General features: G+C 35.4%; 2 protein-coding genes across 3 annotated transcripts in view; both read right to left on the reverse strand.

Annotated features, from left to right (window-relative positions):
• Window positions 1-303: 303 nt before the first annotated feature.
• On the reverse strand, window positions 304-4,010 carry COX7A2 (cytochrome c oxidase subunit 7A2). The gene is made up of 4 exons (XM_069488306.1): window positions 3,917-4,010; window positions 2,643-2,732; window positions 1,784-1,868; window positions 304-504 (listed from the first exon to the last, which is right to left on the reverse strand). Exons 1-4 carry the CDS (start codon window positions 3,932-3,934, stop codon window positions 446-448), a joined length of 252 nt encoding a protein of 83 aa, XP_069344407.1. The 5' UTR covers window positions 3,935-4,010; the 3' UTR covers window positions 304-445.
• An 8,936-nt stretch (window positions 4,011-12,946) lies between these two features.
• Window positions 12,947-22,607, reverse strand: part of TMEM30A (transmembrane protein 30A) — a 33,754-nt gene continuing 24,093 nt past the window's right edge. For both annotated transcript variants that reach the window (XM_069488999.1, XM_069488998.1), the window contains 4 exons: window positions 20,932-21,019; window positions 19,612-19,755; window positions 18,777-18,983; window positions 12,947-16,328 (listed from right to left, as the gene is read on the reverse strand). In XM_069488999.1, the coding sequence (XP_069345100.1) occupies window positions 16,135-16,328; window positions 18,777-18,983; window positions 19,612-19,755; window positions 20,932-21,019 (633 nt within the window). In that variant the 3' untranslated portion in view covers window positions 12,947-16,134. The remainder of the gene's footprint in view (window positions 16,329-18,776; window positions 18,984-19,611; window positions 19,756-20,931; window positions 21,020-22,607) is intronic.

The raw sequence follows: 22,607 nt of genomic DNA on the forward strand, positions 1-22,607 counted from the left end.
CTCACATAGCTGAGAAGAAAAAAAAATGTATTTGGCAGGAGCCAAAACCAACCTGCTTCCACTACTCACAGGTTCACGGTGATGAGAACGCAAGAGGCTTTCAAGTGTCAAACTCAACTGAAGTTGAAGACTATCCATTATATAATCTTGAGCTGTTAAAAGTAAAATTTCACTAAAATAACAATAATGATGCTTTATACTTAATGACAAAAGATTATTTTTTTGCTCCTAAGATTCACAAGGCTGACCAAAAGCTGAAATTATTGGTATCATGTATCCTAAGTGATAAAATCAGACAAAGCATGGTAAAGACTGCTTTATTGGTGGCAGTTAGTACAAGTCAATAAATATTGATCCCCAAAGAAGAGCTCAGTTATTTATCAGATATATTGGTCCATGAAGAGCTGAATGAAATTGAACCAAGTGATTGCTGGGATGACTGAAGTCAATCTTGCTTCTTGGGAAATGAAGCCATAGCCAGCTGATATATGGCATATGCTGTTCCTGAAAAATAAAAACAATTAAAGAACTTACCACTAACTGAGATTTAATTATATAAATCTAACATTTAAGCTCAAAAGTTATAAGATAAAGGCAAAGTTTGCATTAAGACTACCTTCACAGGAACACAAAAAATATTTTGATAGGTGTTAGCAAAATTTTAAATTTAACATAGTTTTAATATTAGTACAATTTTATGAAAGTGATATGGCAGAATGATGTATTTGCCACCTTAATAAATAAAATTTTGAAAAATAAGAATAGAGGTCAAAATATGCAAGCCTTCCCTAAAGTGTATCATTAATGTAAAACCACGGAAGTTAAAATAATGAAATTTAATGTAAAAATAGCTAATAACTAGAATTTTATCTTTGAAACCGTGTACCAGAATGTCTAACAGTCACATTGGCTGAAAAGAATTTAGGACTTAACTTATTCAGAAAGCCCAAATATCACTATCTGGTTGTTGTCTTGATGAATAAGTGCCCCTTCTACTTAACTGTATTCAAGTCCAGCCAAACAAGGCACCTTGGTATGAGCAGGGGAACTTTGCAATTAGAGTTCAGATCCCAGCTTTTCCACACAGAAGCAATATTATTTACGGTAATTAATACAATTGCCTCATCTTTAAAATGAGGATACATTACAGACTTCATGCAAGAGTTACAGAAGTGACAGTATGTGGTATTCCTGTCAATGTAATGGGCATGTGGTAATCGCTCAAATCTTGCTTCCCCTCCTTCCCCAGAAAGCAATCATCTGAATCCCTAACTATGCTCCTACTACATCAATTTGTGATATGCCACTGACTAATGGACCTACTTAATCCATAGAAAAAAATGTCAGAGCATTTTGCGTAGGTAAAAGTTAAGTATTATTCTGTACAAGTTTTGTTTCAGTTATGTACAGGGTTTAGATATAAAATATGCTTTTATTATGCATCAAAGCCAACATGTTTAAAAGCCCCTACTATAGGAGGTGGGATAGAGTAGATGTTTTTGGCTAAAAAACAGCCTTCAGGGCCACTAGTGGTACACTCAGAAAGCCACCTCTATCACAAGATAATCATCAAACCTTATTGATGCATTTTTTTAGAAGGATATCAAAATGCTCGTATACAGTATATATCAATCACCCTCTTGAATACTTATGTGAGATGCAGTGAAATGTCCGATTCTGGAGACAAACTCTGTGTTAAAATATTGGCACAGCAAAAGCAATGAAGTTGTTAGTTATTATTACCATCACTTTTATAAACCTTCAAACATTCCAAATGCCTTACCACCAACTGTAAGAACCATGGTGATTCTATACAGGAGGGCATCAGCTACCCCACCCTTTAGATGCACTGGAATTCCATCATCTTGCTAGGTAAAAAAAAAAAAAAAAAGTAAAGACATTAATAGATGTGTCACTTGTTTCCAACTAAGTCTCAAAAGACTAAGCATTCATATAAAATGAAATAACTCCTTAAACCTCTGAATTGAAAATACTTTAAATATCAAAATTGACTATTTTCTTCTTTCTCTACTCGTACTTGAAAAGTAAGAACTCCTAAAAGTGAGCAGTCTTCTTTCAAATTTGAGACCCAATAAAGATGGTCTTTCCCAAGAATATATAAATGTTAAAACTATAAAATATACACATTAAACTCAAAAACTCAAATATAAATTAAATATAAAAGAACCATCACGCTTTAGATTTAGTCATATGCACACTTTTTTCCCTTAGAAAAGTGAGGAAGAGATTTTGGTTTATAGTCCTAAATTATATCCCTACCATCTAATCCAGCCTCTGACATACAGGAGATATTTAGTACATCTGCTAAATAAAGTATTTTATTTTTATGTAGTATATAAGATACAACTTTTTTATCATTTGAAATTTTATTTGGGAAAAACCAGAAATCACAATGTTTTTTAAAAATCACTCATAATCTATTTATAAAGGCATATCGCTCTGCTCCACTAAGTCTTTCCCCAAGAGATAACCAATATTAACACTATGGTACATAATCCCGACTATTTTTTTAATGCCTATATTGGCATACCTTCTAATTTATACACATACTTTTGTTTATCCTATCTCCACCTTTTAGTAATCTAATTGCAAGTAACAATCTCCTATAAATATTTCAGTACCTGAAACAGCTTTTGCTTCTCTGGAACTTTATTTTCAAAATGCCTGCGTGAAGCAGTGCTTATGGTCCTCTGGGCAATCTGACGGAGAGCCTGAAATAGAAAATCTACATATATTAAACAGATTTAGAGCCTAAAGAAACCTTCAAAACCAACCATTTCCAACCCTTCAGACATAAAGCATATCTGATTTGTCAGTAGCAAAGTCATGGACCAGCACCCAAGTTTTTCAATTTGTTATCCATCCTCTGCTCTTCATATTACATTCTGCAGTATCCAAATACCATATTTGAGAAGCAGTTCATGCACATTGTAACCAAACAGAACCATGATCTTTACCTGAATTGAACCAATAGCATTTTCTATCCTTGAGGAAAACATTTATTGATACACACTATTAGAGAAAAAATAGTAAACCAAAATACACGAAACTCAAATGTTGTCATAATATTCTACCAATGTTATTAAAAATTTGTTGCTTGACAGCAAAGTACACTGGCATGATTCCTACTTAAAATGTTTCCCTCATTACATTTTTTTCTAGGAAATTTTTAATAGAGTATAAATCTTTTTCAAAAGAGACTTGCATTATGTATTTAGTTAAATTAAATAATGAAACAAATAGGCAATCTACTTTCTACAACAAATGATGCTGAGAAGCTAAGTAAAACTTCACTGAATAATTACAAAAGAAAATAATCGTTGTTACATTTTCCTTTTCTTTTTCAAAAATTCAGGAAAATATTTCAAGTGCTCAAAGTCGGTGGAGGGGTGAAGGGCAATGCAGAATCACTTGATGGAAGTAATACTGCACTTTGGCCATGCCTACTTCTAAACTCCCATCCAACTGAATGATGCCAATTGCCTTTTGATGCTCGCTAAGCTCAGAAACACTGAAAACTTGAAACCTTCCAAAACCAGAGATACACATTTCTGCTTGATGCTTCCGGGTATCAGAAACTTCCCATCTTGTCCTTCGCTTTACTCAGATCAGACCCACACGGTTAGGGGTGGTATCTAAGAACCCACGACGGGTCAAACCCACAAGTCTCTGGTCACCTTCCTGGCCTCTCCAATCCCAACATCTACCCAGCAACGGCCTGGGGTGAGAGGAATGGATGGAAGGGAAAGTAAGGTCAGGGGAAAAAGGACACCAACCAAGGTGACTTCAGAAAACGCCTATGTCCCCGTTCCAGAGAGGGTTATCTGTCGTGGTCCCTCAGCCTACGCTCCCCAAACCCACCCCGGTCCCGAACGCAAGCGGAGAAGCTCCTCACCAACAGATTGCGCAGCATCTTGGCTCAGTTACTGCCCACCAACCGCAACAACTGACCACCAGCAACGACAGATCGCCACACCGGAACCGGAACTACCTGCTGGCCTTGCGCAAGCGTTCGGGAACACAAAAGTTTCCGGGCGGAGGAGGGGCTTGCGCTCCTAACCATAGAGAGCAATAGAAACAGCGAGAGCGGCACTACGACTCGAGCCGCTCTAGCCGGCCCGGCGGTTGTGCCCTGGGATCGCGCTGCTGACTTTCCCCGTGCACTTCTGGCCGCTGGCTCCTGGAGCCAAGCAGGAGGGACGCAAACGATTTTTCAGACCAGAGAGACGGGGAGTACGTTTTAAGTTCTGTTTTAACAAAGCTTAGATACAAGTAATGTGAGACCAGGCTATCACAGAAAATTAAAGTGTTTTGAGCGAGAAGGAGTAAAACTGAGCAACCCTTGAGCCACTGTTTAGAGGCCGAAAGAATACCGGGTTGGCCAAAGTATAGTTGCGAAGCTGGATGAAATACAAAACAAAAAGGGTAACTAACACCTCTTACACGGATACAGTTTTTTTCCACCGAAGAAACGGTAGAAATTGTTCCTTGTGCTGAGAATATGCTGGAAAGAAATGTGTCGGGATACCAATTTTTATCTTATACCTTCAGATGCTGCAGAACTCCCCACGCAAGAAGTTCTTCCAGTGTCCCGAAACGGTGGGAGCGGGTTGCTCGATTCTGAGTCCGGGGAAATGCTGAAAAGGGAAGAAAATTTAATTGGGGAACAAGAAATGGGATGCAAATCTGTACTCATAAATGTTGCAGTCTCAGGTCCAGCAAGCCACTACATTCCTTGGCTGGAGTTGCGAAGCATAGCAATTATTTACTGTACAGAAAGGCCATCAGTTATCTTGCATCAATCTTGCTTAATCTCCAAGTGTCTTTATTCCGTGTGCTCACCCTCAAGGGAGTACAGATGTCTACCCCTGGATAAACACCTTTCGCCCTTTCTACAAACTTAAATTATTCCATTGTCATTTCAAATAGCAGCTAATAATATATGGGTTCAGCAAAGGTGAATGTGTGGATAAAAATTAGTAATATTGAAATTATTCCTTGTAATTCTTGAGGTTTTCCTCACAATCTACTGTATGTTAATAGGCTCACCAAGTTACCAGTCCCAGTTCAAATTCTCTTCCTCACCAAAGTTTATAAACACCCAGTTCATGTCTGACTGAAAGGTCTTGGTTTTCTACCCGCTCTGACTTACACAGTTATCAAATCTTTGAGCACAATTACCACGTGAGACATGGGCATTCTTTTTAAGTAGATTGTCTATAACTTGAACTTGTTAAAGTTGTATGTGCTCTCTTATTATGTTTTCTCCATTTAGCCAACTAGATTGTAAATTTCTCAGGAATAGAGATTGTGAGAATTTCTTACCAATCCCCAGCATTGCTTAAAGGGGAGTATTCACTAACCAACACGTGAATTAATGTTGAATAAATATCACCCACATTATAAATTGGGTGATAGATCTAGGAAGCTTGTCCTAAGAACCAAGGATTCACATTAAATAGATCCTAATGTAGATGTAGATCCTTATGTGCATGTCACTTTGTTCAGTACAACTTTCCCCTTTTTACTAGATCATTCTATCAATACATTTCCAAATTAAAACAAAAAGACCCTCCTTTTATTTCAGTTACCATCCCATTTCTCTTCTCCTTCAAAATAAAACAGAGTTCTTATACTTGCCTGTCCTGATCTTTTCTTGATCCTATTTTGGACAGGCTTTTACTGCTCTTGTTAGAATCACCAATAGCTTCTGTGTTGCTTTAAGTATCTCAATTTTCATCTCCATCTATTAACATCATTTAACATAGTTGATCACTCCCTCATGACATACTTTTAATTTTTAATTCAGAGATAAGCCATAAATACAATATAACACAATGGATAGTTTGAAACACAGTCCTAAAGTGGTTCCATCTACTCCTATTTTGGTGGTTCTGTTTTTACAGATGCTCCTTTTAGTTTCCTTTCCTGGATCTTTATCCTCTCAGCCTCTAAATTTCAGAATATCTCACCTTTTTTCTACATTCATCCCTTTTGTGATCTCATGAAACCCCATGGTTTGAAATACTATTTGTGTGCTGACAACTAATTTATCTCCAGCCTGACCTTTCAACTCAAAACATCTCCACTGAAATGTCTAATGAGCATCTCAAACTTACCAACAAAACTGAATTCTACTTTCCACTCTTTATTCCGAAACCTTCTCCTCTGCAATTTACCTTATTACAAGCCCTAAACTTTGACTGTTTTCTTTCTATCATATCGTATAACCAATTCATTTAAAAATGCTGTTTAATGAAATGTTATAGGCTGCACCTTCAAAATATAATCTGAATCGGACCACTTCTCATCATCTCCAACAATACTACTACTACAGGCCAGGCCATCATCATCTCTTGCTCAGATTATTGCAAAAGTCTTTTTAACTGGTTTCTCTGTTTCCACTTTTCCACTTTCACTTGTCTATCTTCCACACAGCAATGACCCTTTTAAGGGTTAGATAATATGACTCTGTTCTAAACTCTTGTTTTGTTCACTGGTGTATCTCCAGCATCTAGACTAGTAACTGGCATACAGAAAATGCTCAGTAAACATTGGTTAAATTAATATTATGCTGCACAAAAGAAGGAACTTACTGAGTTTAAAAATTTTAAAAATCTTTCTTAATACCTTCCAAATATGTTTCAGTCCCAAGGTTCCTCGTTCATTATCTCCTTGCTCCTATTCTGAATATGGTGATTATCCTGACATAAAAATATGACTGAAATTTGCCTGAATGCCTATCAAACTTTATTGGTTCTTTCCAAGCACACTTGAAATGCGTTACCAGATTTCTAAATTCATCCTCTGAATCAGAACAGTTACTTTCGAAATAGGTTCCTTTCCGAAACATCAATTTGGGGTTCTTTTGTCCTTGTTCTTCTGTAATATTAGAAAATGGCTCTTTTGAAAAATACTTCCTCCAGAGGGTTCTGAAACAGTATAACAGAATTGGGAGTATGCTATATAGAAAGGTGGATAACCTGAGGTAGGCAGTGGTAAATCTAAGTCTTGTTAATAAGATGCACATCAGATGTGAAAGTAGTAAATGAAAACATTTCACAATTACTGATGCAAAGTTACCAAACAAGTTACCCAATCTTTTATTTTTCCTTTAAAAAACAAACAAGATGACAACCCTGATTTTGATCCTGCCTGTAACATCTGTAAATCACAAAAACAGAAGAAAGCCAGAACAGAGTTTTGTGTGATTTGTGTATGTGGTATGTGTGTCCATCAATTCTGGAACCATGTTTAATCTACTTCTAATTTTATAAAATCAATATAATAGAACAGCTTCATGTGAACTTTAATGTATAACAACCACTGGGTAGATTAAAAAAGACATCATTTCAATATAATTCCATATTTTCTTTATCACATAGTTCTATGGATAACCTTTGGAAAACAGGAAACATATGCTGTCTCTAAATTGCTGTATTACTTATTAAATAATCTACCTAATTGCAAGCTTCAGTCTTTTCATCATTAAAGTTAAGGGATTGGACCAATGAGCTTTATCTCTGGCTCTAAAGTCCTTATATGTGATAAACAATTTCATATAACATATAAACATGAGTCACTTCCTGTTGAACGATAATTTATTGGCTACCCATTAAAAATGTAACACTTTGCAATACACTTGGGGGAATACTTTTTTAAAGTCTCTGACCTTTTGGAGCTTATAATCTAATTAGGAATATAATATACACATAACAGTAAATTTAATGCAGACATAAATGACATTTCAGGTGACTGATACAACAAAAGTTGCTATAAAAAATTCAAGAGAAGTAGCTAAGGTTTTAAAAGGAAAAAATTTTAGCAGAGTCTGGTAGAATTAGAATAAATGGAGCAGAAATTAAAACACATTCCAGATGCTGGAGAAGAACATGATTAACAATCTGAATGTGTATCAAGGGTTCGCAAGGCCTCTGATATAACTGGGTCCCCTGGCAGTGTGCGCTGCAAGAGATGGGAGAGACAAAGACACGGGCACAAAAAGGAAGGTGAAAGGGTGTGAGCAATTCAGGGGACCACCAGCATTCCCGTGAGCCAGGTGGCACTGACTGAAATCTAGTACCCATTTTTATTCTCTTTTTCATGCTATAGATTAAAATGATTTCATGTGAAAAGCTCGTGGGTTATAATGTGTAGAAGTTTAAAGTCTCCCATAATAGTCACAAGATGTCTTAGCTAATTACTCTTTTATGTATAGAAGCAGGAACACATAGCTTGTTACTAAGCACAACTACGCCTTAAGGTATTTATAGATAGTAGCTCTGAACTCAGCAGCTGTGGCCCATTCGCTTGAGGAACAAAGAGATTAGTACTTCTTACTGGGAGGTTAGCTCCCCATTAACTGAAGCGTTCTACTGACAAAGGGGAGGGCAGGAACTCAACCTGGTATTTGGAGTTGGAGCCTGGGTCCCTTCTCCCAGGCTGACATTTTGCAATCTTCCTTTACAGCCGCGGGTGGCTTTCATGTCAAGCAGCTCTGAGGCTTTTTAGGCATGAGGCCCCTCAGGCTTTAAGGTGGGAGTCTGCTTTACTGTACTCCCAGATGGCTGGAATGTCCCCCAACTAGGCAGTTAACTTCTGCCTTTATCTCCGGCTCCTGCTCAGGCAGCATTCCTTCACCTCCTCTCCTCCCACGGCCTCAGAAATGGGGTCCCTAAGCCCCGGTGGTCTTAACCCCATCACATTTGGAATCGAGCATTGATATGTCGCAGGAACTATAAAAATAGGGGCCTTAGATGGAGTGAGAAGAGAAAAAATACTGTTGGAGAGTTAGTTAGAAACTTGGAAAGCAGATCCTGAATCTGTCACTTATTAATAGTGACGTGACTGAAGGCAAGTTATATAATCTATACCTCAGTTTCTTTGAAATGGATTTAATAGTGTTCACCATCATTGGGTGATTGTGAATATTAAATGAGATAACTCCATAAATGTTAACTGTCATTATGGGAGAAAAAGGCTAGGTAAGGAGAAATCAAAAGAAGAAAAATCTAGGCACAAGGTACAGCATATGCAGAGGCAAAGAAGATGGTGTGGACAGATGTCTTGGGGAATTGCAAATTGGTTTGACAGAAGAAAAGATGGAGGATTGAGGTAACAGTGGAAGGCCAATTTCAATGACGAATTTAAATATCTTGAAGATGCCTTAAGGCCATTTAAAGGTTCAAGCAGCAAACTGTTAAAATCAGAGCTCTATTTCAAGATCACTCTACTAGTAGTGAAAGGCCAAACTGGACATGAGTTACTGGTGTCAAAGAGTCAGTAAGAAGGCTCTTACAGTAACCCAAGGAAGAAAGAAAACCTGAATTAAATCAGCAGCAAAGGAGATGTAGATAAGGGGATGGATGAGAGAACCAACGAAGAGGAAGTACCTTCAAAATTCAATAGAATGTAGTGATTTATTGGATTGGGCAGCTGGAGAGGAGAACTAGGGTTTCTAGCCTAACTCAAGGTGTTGCTCTTGTCATTCACTACATTGAGGAATCTAAGAGAAACCCCAGGTTAGTGTGGGATAATTCCTGTTTTGGCCTAATATGGTGAGCATAACTAAGGAATACATAAAGGAGACTAAAGAACAGATGAGTAAAAAGAAAATCAGGAGTTATTCACAGAAGCCATATGCTAAGGATGGAGAAGGAAGGAAAATGCCTATCAAGTGGAGCAAAAAGATCAAGATAAGGGTGAATTCACTTGATTTGACAAAAAGGAGTAGGACTTGTTCCTGGAGTGCCTACTTTTTTATACTTTGTGTTAAATGCTTTTCATCTGTCACTTCCCTTATTCCTCAAAACAAAATATGTCAAGTGGGCATTGAAATCCCTATTTTACAGACAAGGAAATGGTAAATGGTTTAGGAGATTAAGCAATCAGAAGGTACTGTTTGTATGTATAAGAACCATTATCGACCTACTTCTAAAATCTATACTCTTTCTACTGAATCTTTCAGACACAGGTGACGATGACAGTGAACAGTGCAATCCTGACATGAAAGCCTGACTGAAGCTGAAAATGACAATAAAATATAAACATACTGTGTTACAAGCTTTGCTGTGAAAAAGAAAGACAACACATCCCTGGGATTATTTCAGACCACTGATTCTCAAGAGTGTGGGTTGGAGGCAGGGGAGGCAGTTCAGGCACAATTTGACATGTAAATTTGTAAAGCTACTTTGTGTGTAATTCTGGTGTTTGAACAAAATAGCTTATCAGGCTTAGAAAGGATGTATGGGGAGTTCAATCTTCTCCCACATTACCCTGGATAGAAAAGCTTGTGATACACAGACAAGCTCCCATTAATATCACTTAAAGTATATGTTTATCTTGTAAAGACTTTTTAAAATTTATAAAATCACCAAAAGGTGAAGGGCATATTTGATTCAAGGCTTTTCTGGGTTAAGATAGTGCATTGGCCCTAAGAATTTCTCTCTCCTCCCGCCCACTGCAGTAAAATGACGGAAATCAAAAGATATGAGAAAAACTGATAGACACATCATCTTGGATGATTCTCAAAGTCATTATGCTAAGTAACAGAAGCCAGTTTCAAAAGGTTACACATGGTATTTCCATTTATAATATCCTAGAAGATAAAACCATGGGGATGGAAAACATCACTGGTTTACAGGGGTTATAAATTGGGGGGAGAGGTGACCATAAGGGATTATATAAGGGAGTTTTTGGGGGGTGATGGTACTTCTCTATATCCTATTATGGTGTTAAAACTGTATACTACAGAAAAGAAGTTTACCATATGATAATCTAAAAAACAATTTTTTAAAGATATGGGCCCGAAATTTGGATAGAGGAGACAGCAACAGATAAGCAATTTCAACAACTTTCTGGAAGACAGAAAGCAGATACAATATGGCTAGTCTGGACAGAGGAAACTGTAATCTAAAGGGGGATACCAGTGAGAAGTGTGCTGATTGGTTCTACAACCCCTGAGAAGCTCAGATTTGGAGGTAAAAGTTAGAGTAGAGAGTATAGACAGGGACAGGCCTGAAAATGACAAGTCAAAAATCACATACAACAGAACAGTCAAATCCCCAAGTCTTCTCAGTCATACAAATAGGATCTCTCAGCTCCATCACTGTCTCTCACAGGTAGAAGACCAGAGAATTTTTATCTGGAGAGATTAATGGAGACAACTAGATAGACGGGAGATGGAGGAGGTGGGTAAAGGGAAATATGTGTGAAGTAGGAATCAGAATGTGAGGTCGAGGACAGTAAGACGTGAGTTAAAAGCAGTAAGAAACATAAACTCCTGGAACGCCTTTCCTTCTGCAGAAAACTAGAAAATTCTTCCCTAGAGAAACTAAAAATCTCCAGACAAAAGGTCCTCAGCCAAAGGATCCGTTCCCTACCAACCATTCCCTGGCACACTGCGTCTCAAAATGTGGTCTACCTATGGAGGGTGACCTGCCAACTATTTATTACTTGTCTAAGCTTTTTATCATGAACAGGGTAACAAATAATTACTGAATGGTGCTGTGCCAATGAAGTCTATCATTTTTCAAGCATTGTCCACAAACACAGAGCTTGGGGGGGGGGTGTTACTCATATGTTGCCACGACTAGCTAGAAACACCAGGAAAGTTGTCTACGTGAACAAGATAAAAAACAAGCTGAAAACAGCAACAAAAAAATCTTGGTGTTAATAGAGTAGGAAACAAAAGCAAAAATACATATGCATACATATGTACACACACACACATACATCCTCAGAAAAATAAGATATTCTGTGAACTAAGACTAGGATATTTTGAAAACCGAACAGAAATGAAAGAAGTCTTAGAAATTAAAATATTTTTACAAATATGTTATAACTTTAGTAGAAGAAAGACAATGTTGAAAGACCAAACTGAAAAATTCTCTTAGGAAAAAAAACAGAGAAAACAGCATATAAACAACTGGAGAAAAACAGAAGGAAACCAAGCATCAGTCTAGGAGGTCAAACATCTGACTAAGGTAGGATCAAATTTCTTGAAAACTACAATGGACGCTAGCAAAGAGTGGAGCAATGCTTTCAAGACTCTGACAGAAAATTATTTTTAATTTGAAATTATATGTGTAGTCAAACTATCAATGAAATGTGAGGGTGGAATAAAGACGTTTTAGACATGTAAGAACTCAGAAAATGTACCTTTCAGATACTATTTCTTAGGAAGCTATAAATGTTTTAGAAAGTGTTCTAGTAAACAAGAGAGTAAACTAGGAAATAGGAGGTCCAACACAGGCGGGTGACAAAAGGAGGTCATGGGGTAAGCACTGTATAGCAGGCCAAGAGAGCAACCAGTGCAGACTGGTACACAAGGACAACTACAGAATAGACCTCTCTAGTAAAAATGGGGACATTATCTGAGATTTGGGTACAAACACCCTTCAAAACTAGTGATGGGACCATGGCAGATGTGACAGAGAAGTTGAAAAAATTCTAAGGGGTTTGTAGAAAATTATGTGAGTGTTAAAAATGAGGCAATTATTAATTCCAGGAAAAATAAAATTATGCAAAAAAAAGTAATCATGGTACACTGCTTTGCTCTGTAGTAAACAATTATAAACTCAAAATTAAATAGCTAATACTAATACTAAATATTATGCTATAATTATATAATAGAAGTGTGTTAGAGAGCTAAATCATCATGTAACATTACCAAGAAGATAATGTCTAAAACTGCATCCAGCAATAGAATAGGCATATTATTTAGATATACTGAGATAAATAACAGAAGAAACAACTTCTGGAGTCAAAGTGATTGTGTCTCGGAGGTAAGGAAAGTTCAGGCAGGGACTACTGCTTTTCATCATAAAGCGTTTAGAACTTACGGTCTGATTTTTTAAACTGTATACACAGTTACTTTGATAAATTTTATAGATATATGAAAGCAAATAAGGCCACCATGGTCTGATTTTAGAGAAGATATTTATTTTGAAATTTCAAATGACATTAGGAGAAAAGTGATTTTTATGTTTACTGAATGGTGTACTAAAAAGGGGTTCTGAAACACTTCACTAGATCATCCAGACTCTACAAGAGACACTTAAGCATCAAAATTGTTCTTGTAATGCCAATACTTCCGTATTCCTTCTACCCTCCCCAGCCATGTTTACAAAGAACAAAACTTTACAGCTTAACCAACAAAGATGTATTATACAATAATTCTGAGGCAATGTTTCCACAAAGACAGGAGGTAGCAGGCTGAACAGCACTCACTAACCCAACCTTTCCACTGCTCCTCACTAGTCAGGCTTTTCATTTCCTGTGTGCCCCACTTCATTATTTTCATTATCCTTGCCTCTCTATTTATTAGACATTCCCCTGGATCTAATACCAAACTGAGCCAGTCTGTCTATAACTCAGGTGACAATCTGACCACTTCCTGATAAGAACAGATGGTTAATGTTGTCAGAGTGATTAATAAATATAAATATGGTGATTAATTTAACAATGAATGACATTTTATCAAATCTAGGCATAGAGAAGTCAAACCTGGACTCACTGACCTTGGGTTAAAATTTAGTGCTAAACATTAGCAACAACACTAGGCATTGTTATTTTAGCAAGATACTTAAACACGGTGAAATTAATTTTATTCATTTTTATTAACAGAGAACATACTAACAGAATGTTATCTTTTAACATCATCAAGGTTACAAACAGACTGTCACTAACCAATAAACAAATAATATTCACTTAATTCTTCTCTTGGTTGAATGATTCTCTATTAGGTAGTACACAGTTATTTTTATCAATTCTTAAACTACCTTATGATTTCAATGAAATTTCTTAGCTTTTACTTATTGAATAATTTCTTCTATTGGAAAGCTTTTCATATGTCAAAATATGTTCTAAATGTTAACACATTCTTCAATGCCTTCTACTTAATGTAGCTGCCTTAAAATGCAACATGATTCTTTAGAAGTTGAGTATGACATCAATGTTTCCAAAAGATGAGCACAAAGCTTTTAAGAAAGAAAAAGAACTGTTTTCCCCTCTCCCACGCTTCACAGGGGTGATATGAATGTTCCATATTCTTCATTTTTTCAACAGGAGTCCCTTAGAGCTCAAATGGCAGAAGATGGGGGGACAGGGAGGGGGACTTAGGCCATCAATGTACTTGTAAAATAGAAAAGACTCCCAATACATTTTAAAATCCATCTTCTCCACGAGAAAAGTGTTAGAAGGGCTCTTCAACTTTTCTTTAGCAACACCCTCAGTCCCCCAGTTAGAAAAAGAGATGCAGGATGGGAGTCCTCTTTACACAGCACAAACTCAATCTGGAAAGACTGGAGGAAATTCCTCCTTCCCAATGTTGCACCCCCAAAAATAAACTGCCATGTGCAAGAGGGACAATTTCAGAATAAATAACATTCTGAAGGACTGACAAAGAATATTTTTAGACAAAGAAGATGCCCTATGTACTCAAATGTCAGGATAACCATACATCAAGTACTTCATGCAAGTAATATTTTTACCAGTTAAAAATCATTATGAATTACAAGTTCTTTGAACTGAATTTCATGTTACACAAAACTTAAGAAGTGTGGCACATTTCTACTATTAACTATTACATTGTTGTTTCTTTAAAAAAAAAACATATATTAATCAAAATTGATACATTACCCAGACCTTTTGATTTAAAATATAACTCAAAAAAATCATTACAAACTCTGAATAAACAGGCATTCTTCTACACAAACATGAGTTACTTTAGCAAAAAAAAAAAGCAATTTCAATGCAATTAAGCCACCTCTGATTAATACATACATTTTCATGCATTTGGAAAAATAAGTTTACATTCACTTTAAGAATAAGTTCCATAGCAGACAAATTACAGCATTTATTCAATAAGGAATATTAAAATAATTCCAGTTAGTAAAAAATAAAATTACTTCAACCATATATATTATAATTTATCATGTACATAATCCAAAATTTCCAGAAATTAATTAGGTATAGAACATCTTTCTAAAGTATGTCTTAGGAAAACCAACCAAAAAAATTGGTACCTTAACTAAATAGAATGTGCATACATATCTATATTTGACCTATATGCAAAAATTGAATAAAATGCAGAGGAAATTAGGTTACTACTTTCAAAATTTTCTGGAATATAATATTAGTACTTCAGTCAAAACACTTACCTGAAAAATAAAAACAGTTTGAGATATTTCCAATGCTGAATTAATTTTCTGAATGTTAAATACCACGAATGAAAATAGTCTCCTTTGAACAATCACATCTGATTTCTAATTGAGGCAGAAGATGAAGATCTGCCAAGCAGTTTTTCCATCTCACTTGTATTTTCTTCCCTTATGAAGTGTAAGCTTCAAGGGAAGTGATCACATTCACTTCCAGTAAAAACATTCCATGTGACTTGGGGTTCCTGACTGCAACATTTGAACAAATGGAAAGAGGAATTTTAAATTCTCCAACCTGGGACCTACCTGACCTTTTCAGACATGAGCATTATTAATTCCTATGCCAGACACAAAGGTTACATGTTCTTTGAAATCAATGCTAAGCTTGACAAAGAACTGTACTGGATAAACTGAATGCATGAACTACCTCAACAAAGATGGTACTTTAAGCCTTTATATGTGACAACATGAAAATGATGAAGTGTTTTATTTAGATTTGGTCATTCTTCATCTTTCTGTAACTCTGAACCCTAAAAGGTTAGCAAGTCATTATACTCATACATCTTGTAATCCCTTTCTTCACACAATAGGCACACATATACAGCATTATATGTCAATATAATATCATCAGTACAGCATAAACATCGAAGCAGTAGATGCATTCACATGATAGAGGCTCTATGCATCACATGGCCTGTCCCAATAAAAAGCAAACATTAGAATGCCATTTTGGCAGTTACAGTGTTGATATAATCAATATAGCTAATTTTTTTTATACCCGTCATATATTTTCATAAGTCATCCATAGGGAAGAAGCAAAGGACAAAGACTGTTTTTAAAAACAAGTATATGCCAACTTCAAAATGACATACTAACCAGACGTCAGCATTCGAAAGCTAGTTGAACAGGACTGGCCTTGATGCACATGCAGCAGATTTGTTTGCAGAATATAAAATTAAATGGTAATGTCAGCAGTATTACTACTGTTTCTATATTTATGATTAATTACTAGCAGTACAACTCCCAGAAAGAAAGAGATGGATCCAATAGCGATGTAAGCAATCCCCAAAAATGGATTTTTTCCTCCCATCCATGAAATAGTGCTCAAGATCATCCGTTTTCGTCCATCAAAAGAATGTACAGGGTAATCTGAAGAGGGTATAGGAAGACTTTTCCATCTCTGGTTATTTGATGTTTAAAACACGATTTAAAACGTTGACATTTAATTACTTATAATTCATTTGTATAATTCTATGATACACAGGTACCTTACTCATACGTTGTAAATCACAAATAAAATTATACTATCATGAAAGACTGAGTTAGCAAATTAAATGTTAGTAGTGAAAGCCAAAATATTTTACAAAACAACCAAATTTAAGGGTTATATCATTTCTCAGGTGCTTTTGCTCTCATTACACGGGAGGGGCAAAAGGCCTCAAAGGAAAGTAATGTGAAAAAATATTTCAAATGAATAGCAATGAAGCCCACACAGGAAGAGGAGGTTGACAGACCAGGAGAAAATGGAAGGATCAGGGACTAGAAGTCTCTGTGAGCTCAAAGAGCATGTGTAGCAAAAGTGTAGTTATGAGACTATGAGAGGGCTCTGAGCACAAGGTCAAAAAGCATGACACTAATGTTTCAACTTGCTGATTTGGAGCAATGACAACATTCATGCTGTGACACAGCTAAAATGGAGTGGAAATGAAGGGTGGACTGTTAAGGATATTTAAGAAACAGGATACCAGTGTATTGGATGAATTAGCTACGTGGACCAGTTCTAGGATTTTGTTAAGAGGTAGGGTAAAGAAGATAGAACTAAGTCCCTACGCAAAAAGTTTCTAAATTTTTCAAAAGCATCTTTTGAGTCAAGGGTTAACCTCCATCTGTTTCTCTAGCTTCAGCAACATTTCATCCCCAAAGATGGGGCCCTATGACTCCAAATAGCAGGTTAAGTTCTGCTAACATTTTAAATCAACTCTACCCTGAGGCAGGAATGATTTTTTTAAGAGTTCTAACTAACCCAACGTGTTCTGGGGGATGCAGTATCAAATCACTAGGTATCCCAATCCTTAAAAAAATGGGCTTCTGCCTTAATTCTAATATTTAGTTCATACCTTGTATCCAGTTTTGATGATTTAACCTTTGATGTTTTGCAGGCCCAAATTCCTGTCTTCTCAATCTGTGAGATTGCAAGATACCCCGCATTCCTCCTGACAGTTCTTTTTTCAGTGCTGGGGCCCTGCTGTAGACTTCCTGAATGCAAACTGTCAACTAAGAATTCCGGGTGCTCCACAGAATTCCCTCCATTGTGCTCTAGGCTACAAGCTGACATTAGCCCTTACTCTTTACTAGATCCTTTTGGATACTAATTGTAACAGAGCTGCCCTCTATTTTGGCTATCCCCTAAGGATAATGTTCTTTCTACCAGTACCTGAACTGGGTCTGTCTGTTCAAAATTGGTCCTCTGTGAGGCTACTTTCAAAAACTTGGTCATTTTCAGTCTGCCACTAGCAGGCCATATTCAGTTGTGTGTATTCAGGTGCAATATTAAGAGACCAGGATCCAAAAAAACCTTATTTTGAAATTGGGTGTATTAATTTAACCATTATAAAACCAAAACTATGTACTTATGACTCATCAGGATTATGAAAAATAAAAAAATGCAAGATCAGCAAACATTTAAAATTCTAATATTTATGAATCTTTTCGTTCACAACATATGTGAAAAATAGGCTAGAGATTAAAAGATGTAAGGATTTTGTTTTGAATAAAAGGAATTACCCAGTATTTCCCTCCTAAAAAAGGACCTTACATCTATGCAGATATGGACTGGTCTGACTAGCTGAGTGAACTAAGTGAAGATGCAGCCTGTGTTTGGTAGTTGATGGTAAAGTCATGGCCTTTGGCGTCAATAACCTAGTTATGAAGCCCTTCTAATTATTACCTGCGTAACCTCAAGCAAGTTACTTAAATGCTCTATGTTCCTGTATTCTTGTCTATAACATGAAAATGTGTTACTGCTTGAATTAAATAGTGAATGGATAGTACTCACACAGTGTTGACATATACTTAGAATGGAATAAATATTTTTCAGCACTGAAAATGAACCCAAGTTATAAATATGGAACAATATAGCTAATGATAAAAATGTTTTGATACTATGATCAGACCAATAATTATGAACAATTATGTTGATGTGAATTAACACATCTGATTTTTAATATCTAAAAATATATATTAAAATAGCCCAGTACCACTAACACTTATTTAGTATTAAGTATACTCACTGGCCTTTGCATTAAGCTCAATTATAATCTTCCTTGTAAAAATATATAGCTTATTTATAAATCAAGCAACTACATTTTAAGTAATTTCACTAAATGATATGCCTGAAACCCTAGTACAAAGTATATACAATTTGAGACATGTCTAGAAGATATAAATTAAAAGATACATTCTCATACATACACACATACTCTTGTAAAATGCAGAGATCAAAACTAAAGCACAAAGTAACATGCCACATAACTGAGATAAGGTTGGACTAAACTCCTTTCAAGCTCTATGAATAGAAACATAGCCAGAAAAGGATACTGTATGTGATATTCAAATAGTAGCGTCCAGCTGGTAATGTTGGATGTAAATCACTTTTTCTCTCTATAAGACGATATAACTTACGAAAAGTAGGTAAGGCTGCAGTACGCATCCAAACAATAAAATCCTCATTTATGAAGCCATTGTTATCTGGGTCAGAATCCAGCATGTATACTGGGTTAAGCCAGTTCACTGGCTTTGTTGTACCTTAAAAAGGAGCAGGGAAGGGATGAGACAAAATAGTCAATGAAGAGTTTCACACTCTACTCAAACAAAGAGGTGCAAAACATAATCTGAGTATTTTTCTTATTTTTCAAAGGTATAAATATATTCATATTCTAAGAAGCCTAAAAATCTAGAGAAAATCATTTCCTCATGGAACAACTTATCAAAAAATTACAAAGACTTGGTTAATATCTCAATTAAAGAATACTAAAAAAGTAGGATATTGAGTATATATCAAAAGGCAGATTATTTAATAAAAAGATACAATGTTAAGAAATATTACATTGTGAAATTAAGGCAGCATAGAAACAAAAATAAATTTAGATAATAAATAATAGGGGCTTGTTCCAAAGGAACTTTTGCTGCAGTTTTAAAAGATTATAGCTGAAATGTTCATAAGAAAACATCAGAAAAATTGTACTCATTATTAAAAGTACACATTTTCTTTAGAATTTTAGTATAACATTTACCTAACTTGGTATGAAGTTGAGGAAAAAAGATTTGTTGTTGTTTTAAAAAGCATAAACTTTTTTAACATTCTAAAGAAAATTTAATATATTTCATTAAAACCTCTAGTGTATGTTTTTAAAGGATATTAGTAATGTTTTACCTTTAAATCGTTCTTCCAGGCTTTCTTCTCCAGGGGGATTTCTGAATTTTACATTTTTATCTGTCCACCAAGCAATACCTTTCTTTTTCAAAGTAATAGGTGTAGGATAAGAATCATTGCCCATAAGAAACAATTCTAATGTATCTAAACACAAGAAAAGAAAGATCTTACTAAATGTCTATTGAAAACCCATAGCTGCTTAACTGCTTAAGGATCTGGTATTTGCTCTTGAAAGTGGTTGTGACAGAGTAGGCGTATAGTACACATTTGTTCTTTATTCATATGTAGATTAATCATGGCAACTTTATAATTCCAGATGAACATCTCTTGCCTCAGTAGAGTTGTAATTCACTTCTATATATGGCTAACTGATATGTGATAAGATCAAATGTTTTAATATTAACCCAAATATAACTGCAAGGTAAATCTGCCTCTCCTCTCTTCCACTAATGCATTCCTAATAACTTCTAACTTATCCATTTATTTGCGCCAATATGGTGGCTGCCAGGCACACATGGCCACTAAGCCCTAGAAATATGGTTGGTTCAAATAGAATATGTTTTATAAGTATATGCTATACATCACATATCAAAAACTAAGTACGAAAAAAGAATATAAAATATCTCAATAACTTTTATATACTATTATACGCCGAAATGATTTTTTTTTTTTTTTGAGACAGAGTCTCACTTGATTGCCTCAAGTAAAATGCAGAGGAATCATTATAGCTCACTGCAACGTCAAATGGGCTCAAGTGATCCTCCTGCCTCAGCCTCTGAGGGTGCTAGAATTACAGTCATGAGCCACTGCACCTGGCCTGAAATGGTATCTTGAACACACTGAGTTAAATAAAATATATTACGAAAATTAATTTCACTTGTTTATTTCAATGGTTTTTAATATGACTACTAGAAAATTTAAAATTACCCACATGGCTCAAATTTATGGTTTACATTAATTTCTATCAGACAGTGCTGCTCTAAATGATCAACTATAGCTTCTTTTCAATGGTATAAATAAAATCAGTGAAAAGACAGCCTGGCTTTTATTTTATCTTATATGAAATAGGAAGGCTATCAAAATGTTTCTGCTTCTTTCTTCTCGGAGACAGAAATCCATTCTTAAATATGTCTGCTCAAAAGAAAGTGACAAAGCATTATATTACCCCATTCAATACCTAATTGATCTATTTATCTTAAAGTTACTGAATTTCTCAGTTTCATTCATGTTTACTAAACTATCACATCTGTAATAAAATTATACAAATTGTCCTAATTATATATGTTTATATCTATGACTATGTTTGTATCTATATCATACCATTAAACATGCTGTTGGCAATAGCTCCACAAGGAGCAATTGGTTTGTCTTCATTTCTTCGATAAGGTTCACATTCCTTACTGGGATTCTGGGTTTTAGAAGGACAAGAAGAGAGAAATTATTACCCAGGCATCTGGAGAGAACTATGAACTATCCCTAAATTACTAATTAAAAATTCAACCTCTATATTTTTCTCACTTGTAATGCATAAGTCTGTAATATAAACAGGCTATAAATACACCACATTTAAATACTCAAAATGTGTATTCCTTAACATTACTATTTGCTTTTTTAATGTAACCTTTACTTCATGTTTTATCATATATGCAGAGATCAAATTAACATCTTTTTGATTTTTATAACATACAAACCATAACCACAAAGAGTTTTTTGCCCAAGAAAATTTAAGAAATTGTCTATTGTTAATCCAATAAAAAAAAATTTAACTTAAAGAGACTAGAGGCTCTAGTTCCTTTGGCAAGTCCCTTGATTAAACTGGGCCTCACTTATAAAATGAGTATGTCCAACTAGTAACTTCGGATTAAATCTCATGTCTAAGAAAGGAAAGAAGGAAAGAGTCTAATGAAGTTCCTAGAATATACCACTCTTTAAATTGTGCATCCAGGTCGAAGGAAAACAAAAATGCTATCAAGACAGAACATTTGCTTGTCCTCCAGATTTGGTTTTGACCCAGTCCCTACTTAAGATCTCAAGGAGATGGGGCAGTTACAGGTTTCAACTGAAGATCTTACCAAGTCTGAGGTTAGGTATATGTGAGTTATTCTTCAACTCTCAGGCCACATTAAGCCATGTCTCAAAATATATAAATAGACCACGGTAATCTCAATTTGAAATTAACTAGACCCTAGTTAGACTTCTTAAGACTATTTCATCACCAGCTAATCTTGACTTGTATCTACATTTTCTATGTCTTAACTGGAAAAAGCATTTGTGTGAATGGAAAAAACAGGAGAAGGCTAAGTAAGGAAACATATGGCAGGGATCTCTCATAAAGTCTCTTCAATACTTTGACCTTTCAGCTTTTTGGTCCCTAAGCCATCTATATTGATAAAGTTTGTACTCTGAAACCATGAAAAGAGATAATATATAACTGGCTTATTACTTTCTGAAGGTTTTGATGAAAACTGTGATTTCAAAAAAAAGGTTATAAAATGTAAATAAACTCACAGTAGGGTAAGTATATTTTCTAGCCACCAAATTCTTAAGTAGTGTTGAAAGAAAGGAAAATATCATTTACTGCCTATGTGTCAGGTACTAAAATAAACAATGCTAGGTACTTTGCATTAACTGGCTTAGGAAAGCTATTTAATGAGTACCTAATATGTACTATGTATCATGCAAGGTATGAGAAACAGAATCAACCCCTGCTTTTATGCAACTCACAATGTAACAGAGGAAATAGATCAATACATAACCAACTATTATACAAAATAAGAGCCATGATAAAGATGTCTATATTCATTCAACAAATATTTATCAAATGCCTTCCATGTACTAAGCACCAAGCAGGTGCTTGGTAAATAGTGATTAAAGAAAGTCATGCTCCCTGCTCTCATGAGCTTACAGCATAGTTGCAAAGACAGATAATAAATAACTAAACAAATATATAATTATAAATCACAGTGTTATAAATATGCTGTGTGAGGGATTAATGG

Source organism: Eulemur rufifrons, chromosome 15, assembly GCF_041146395.1.
Source record: "Eulemur rufifrons isolate Redbay chromosome 15, OSU_ERuf_1, whole genome shotgun sequence".
Lineage (NCBI taxonomy): Eukaryota > Metazoa > Chordata > Mammalia > Primates > Lemuridae > Eulemur > Eulemur rufifrons.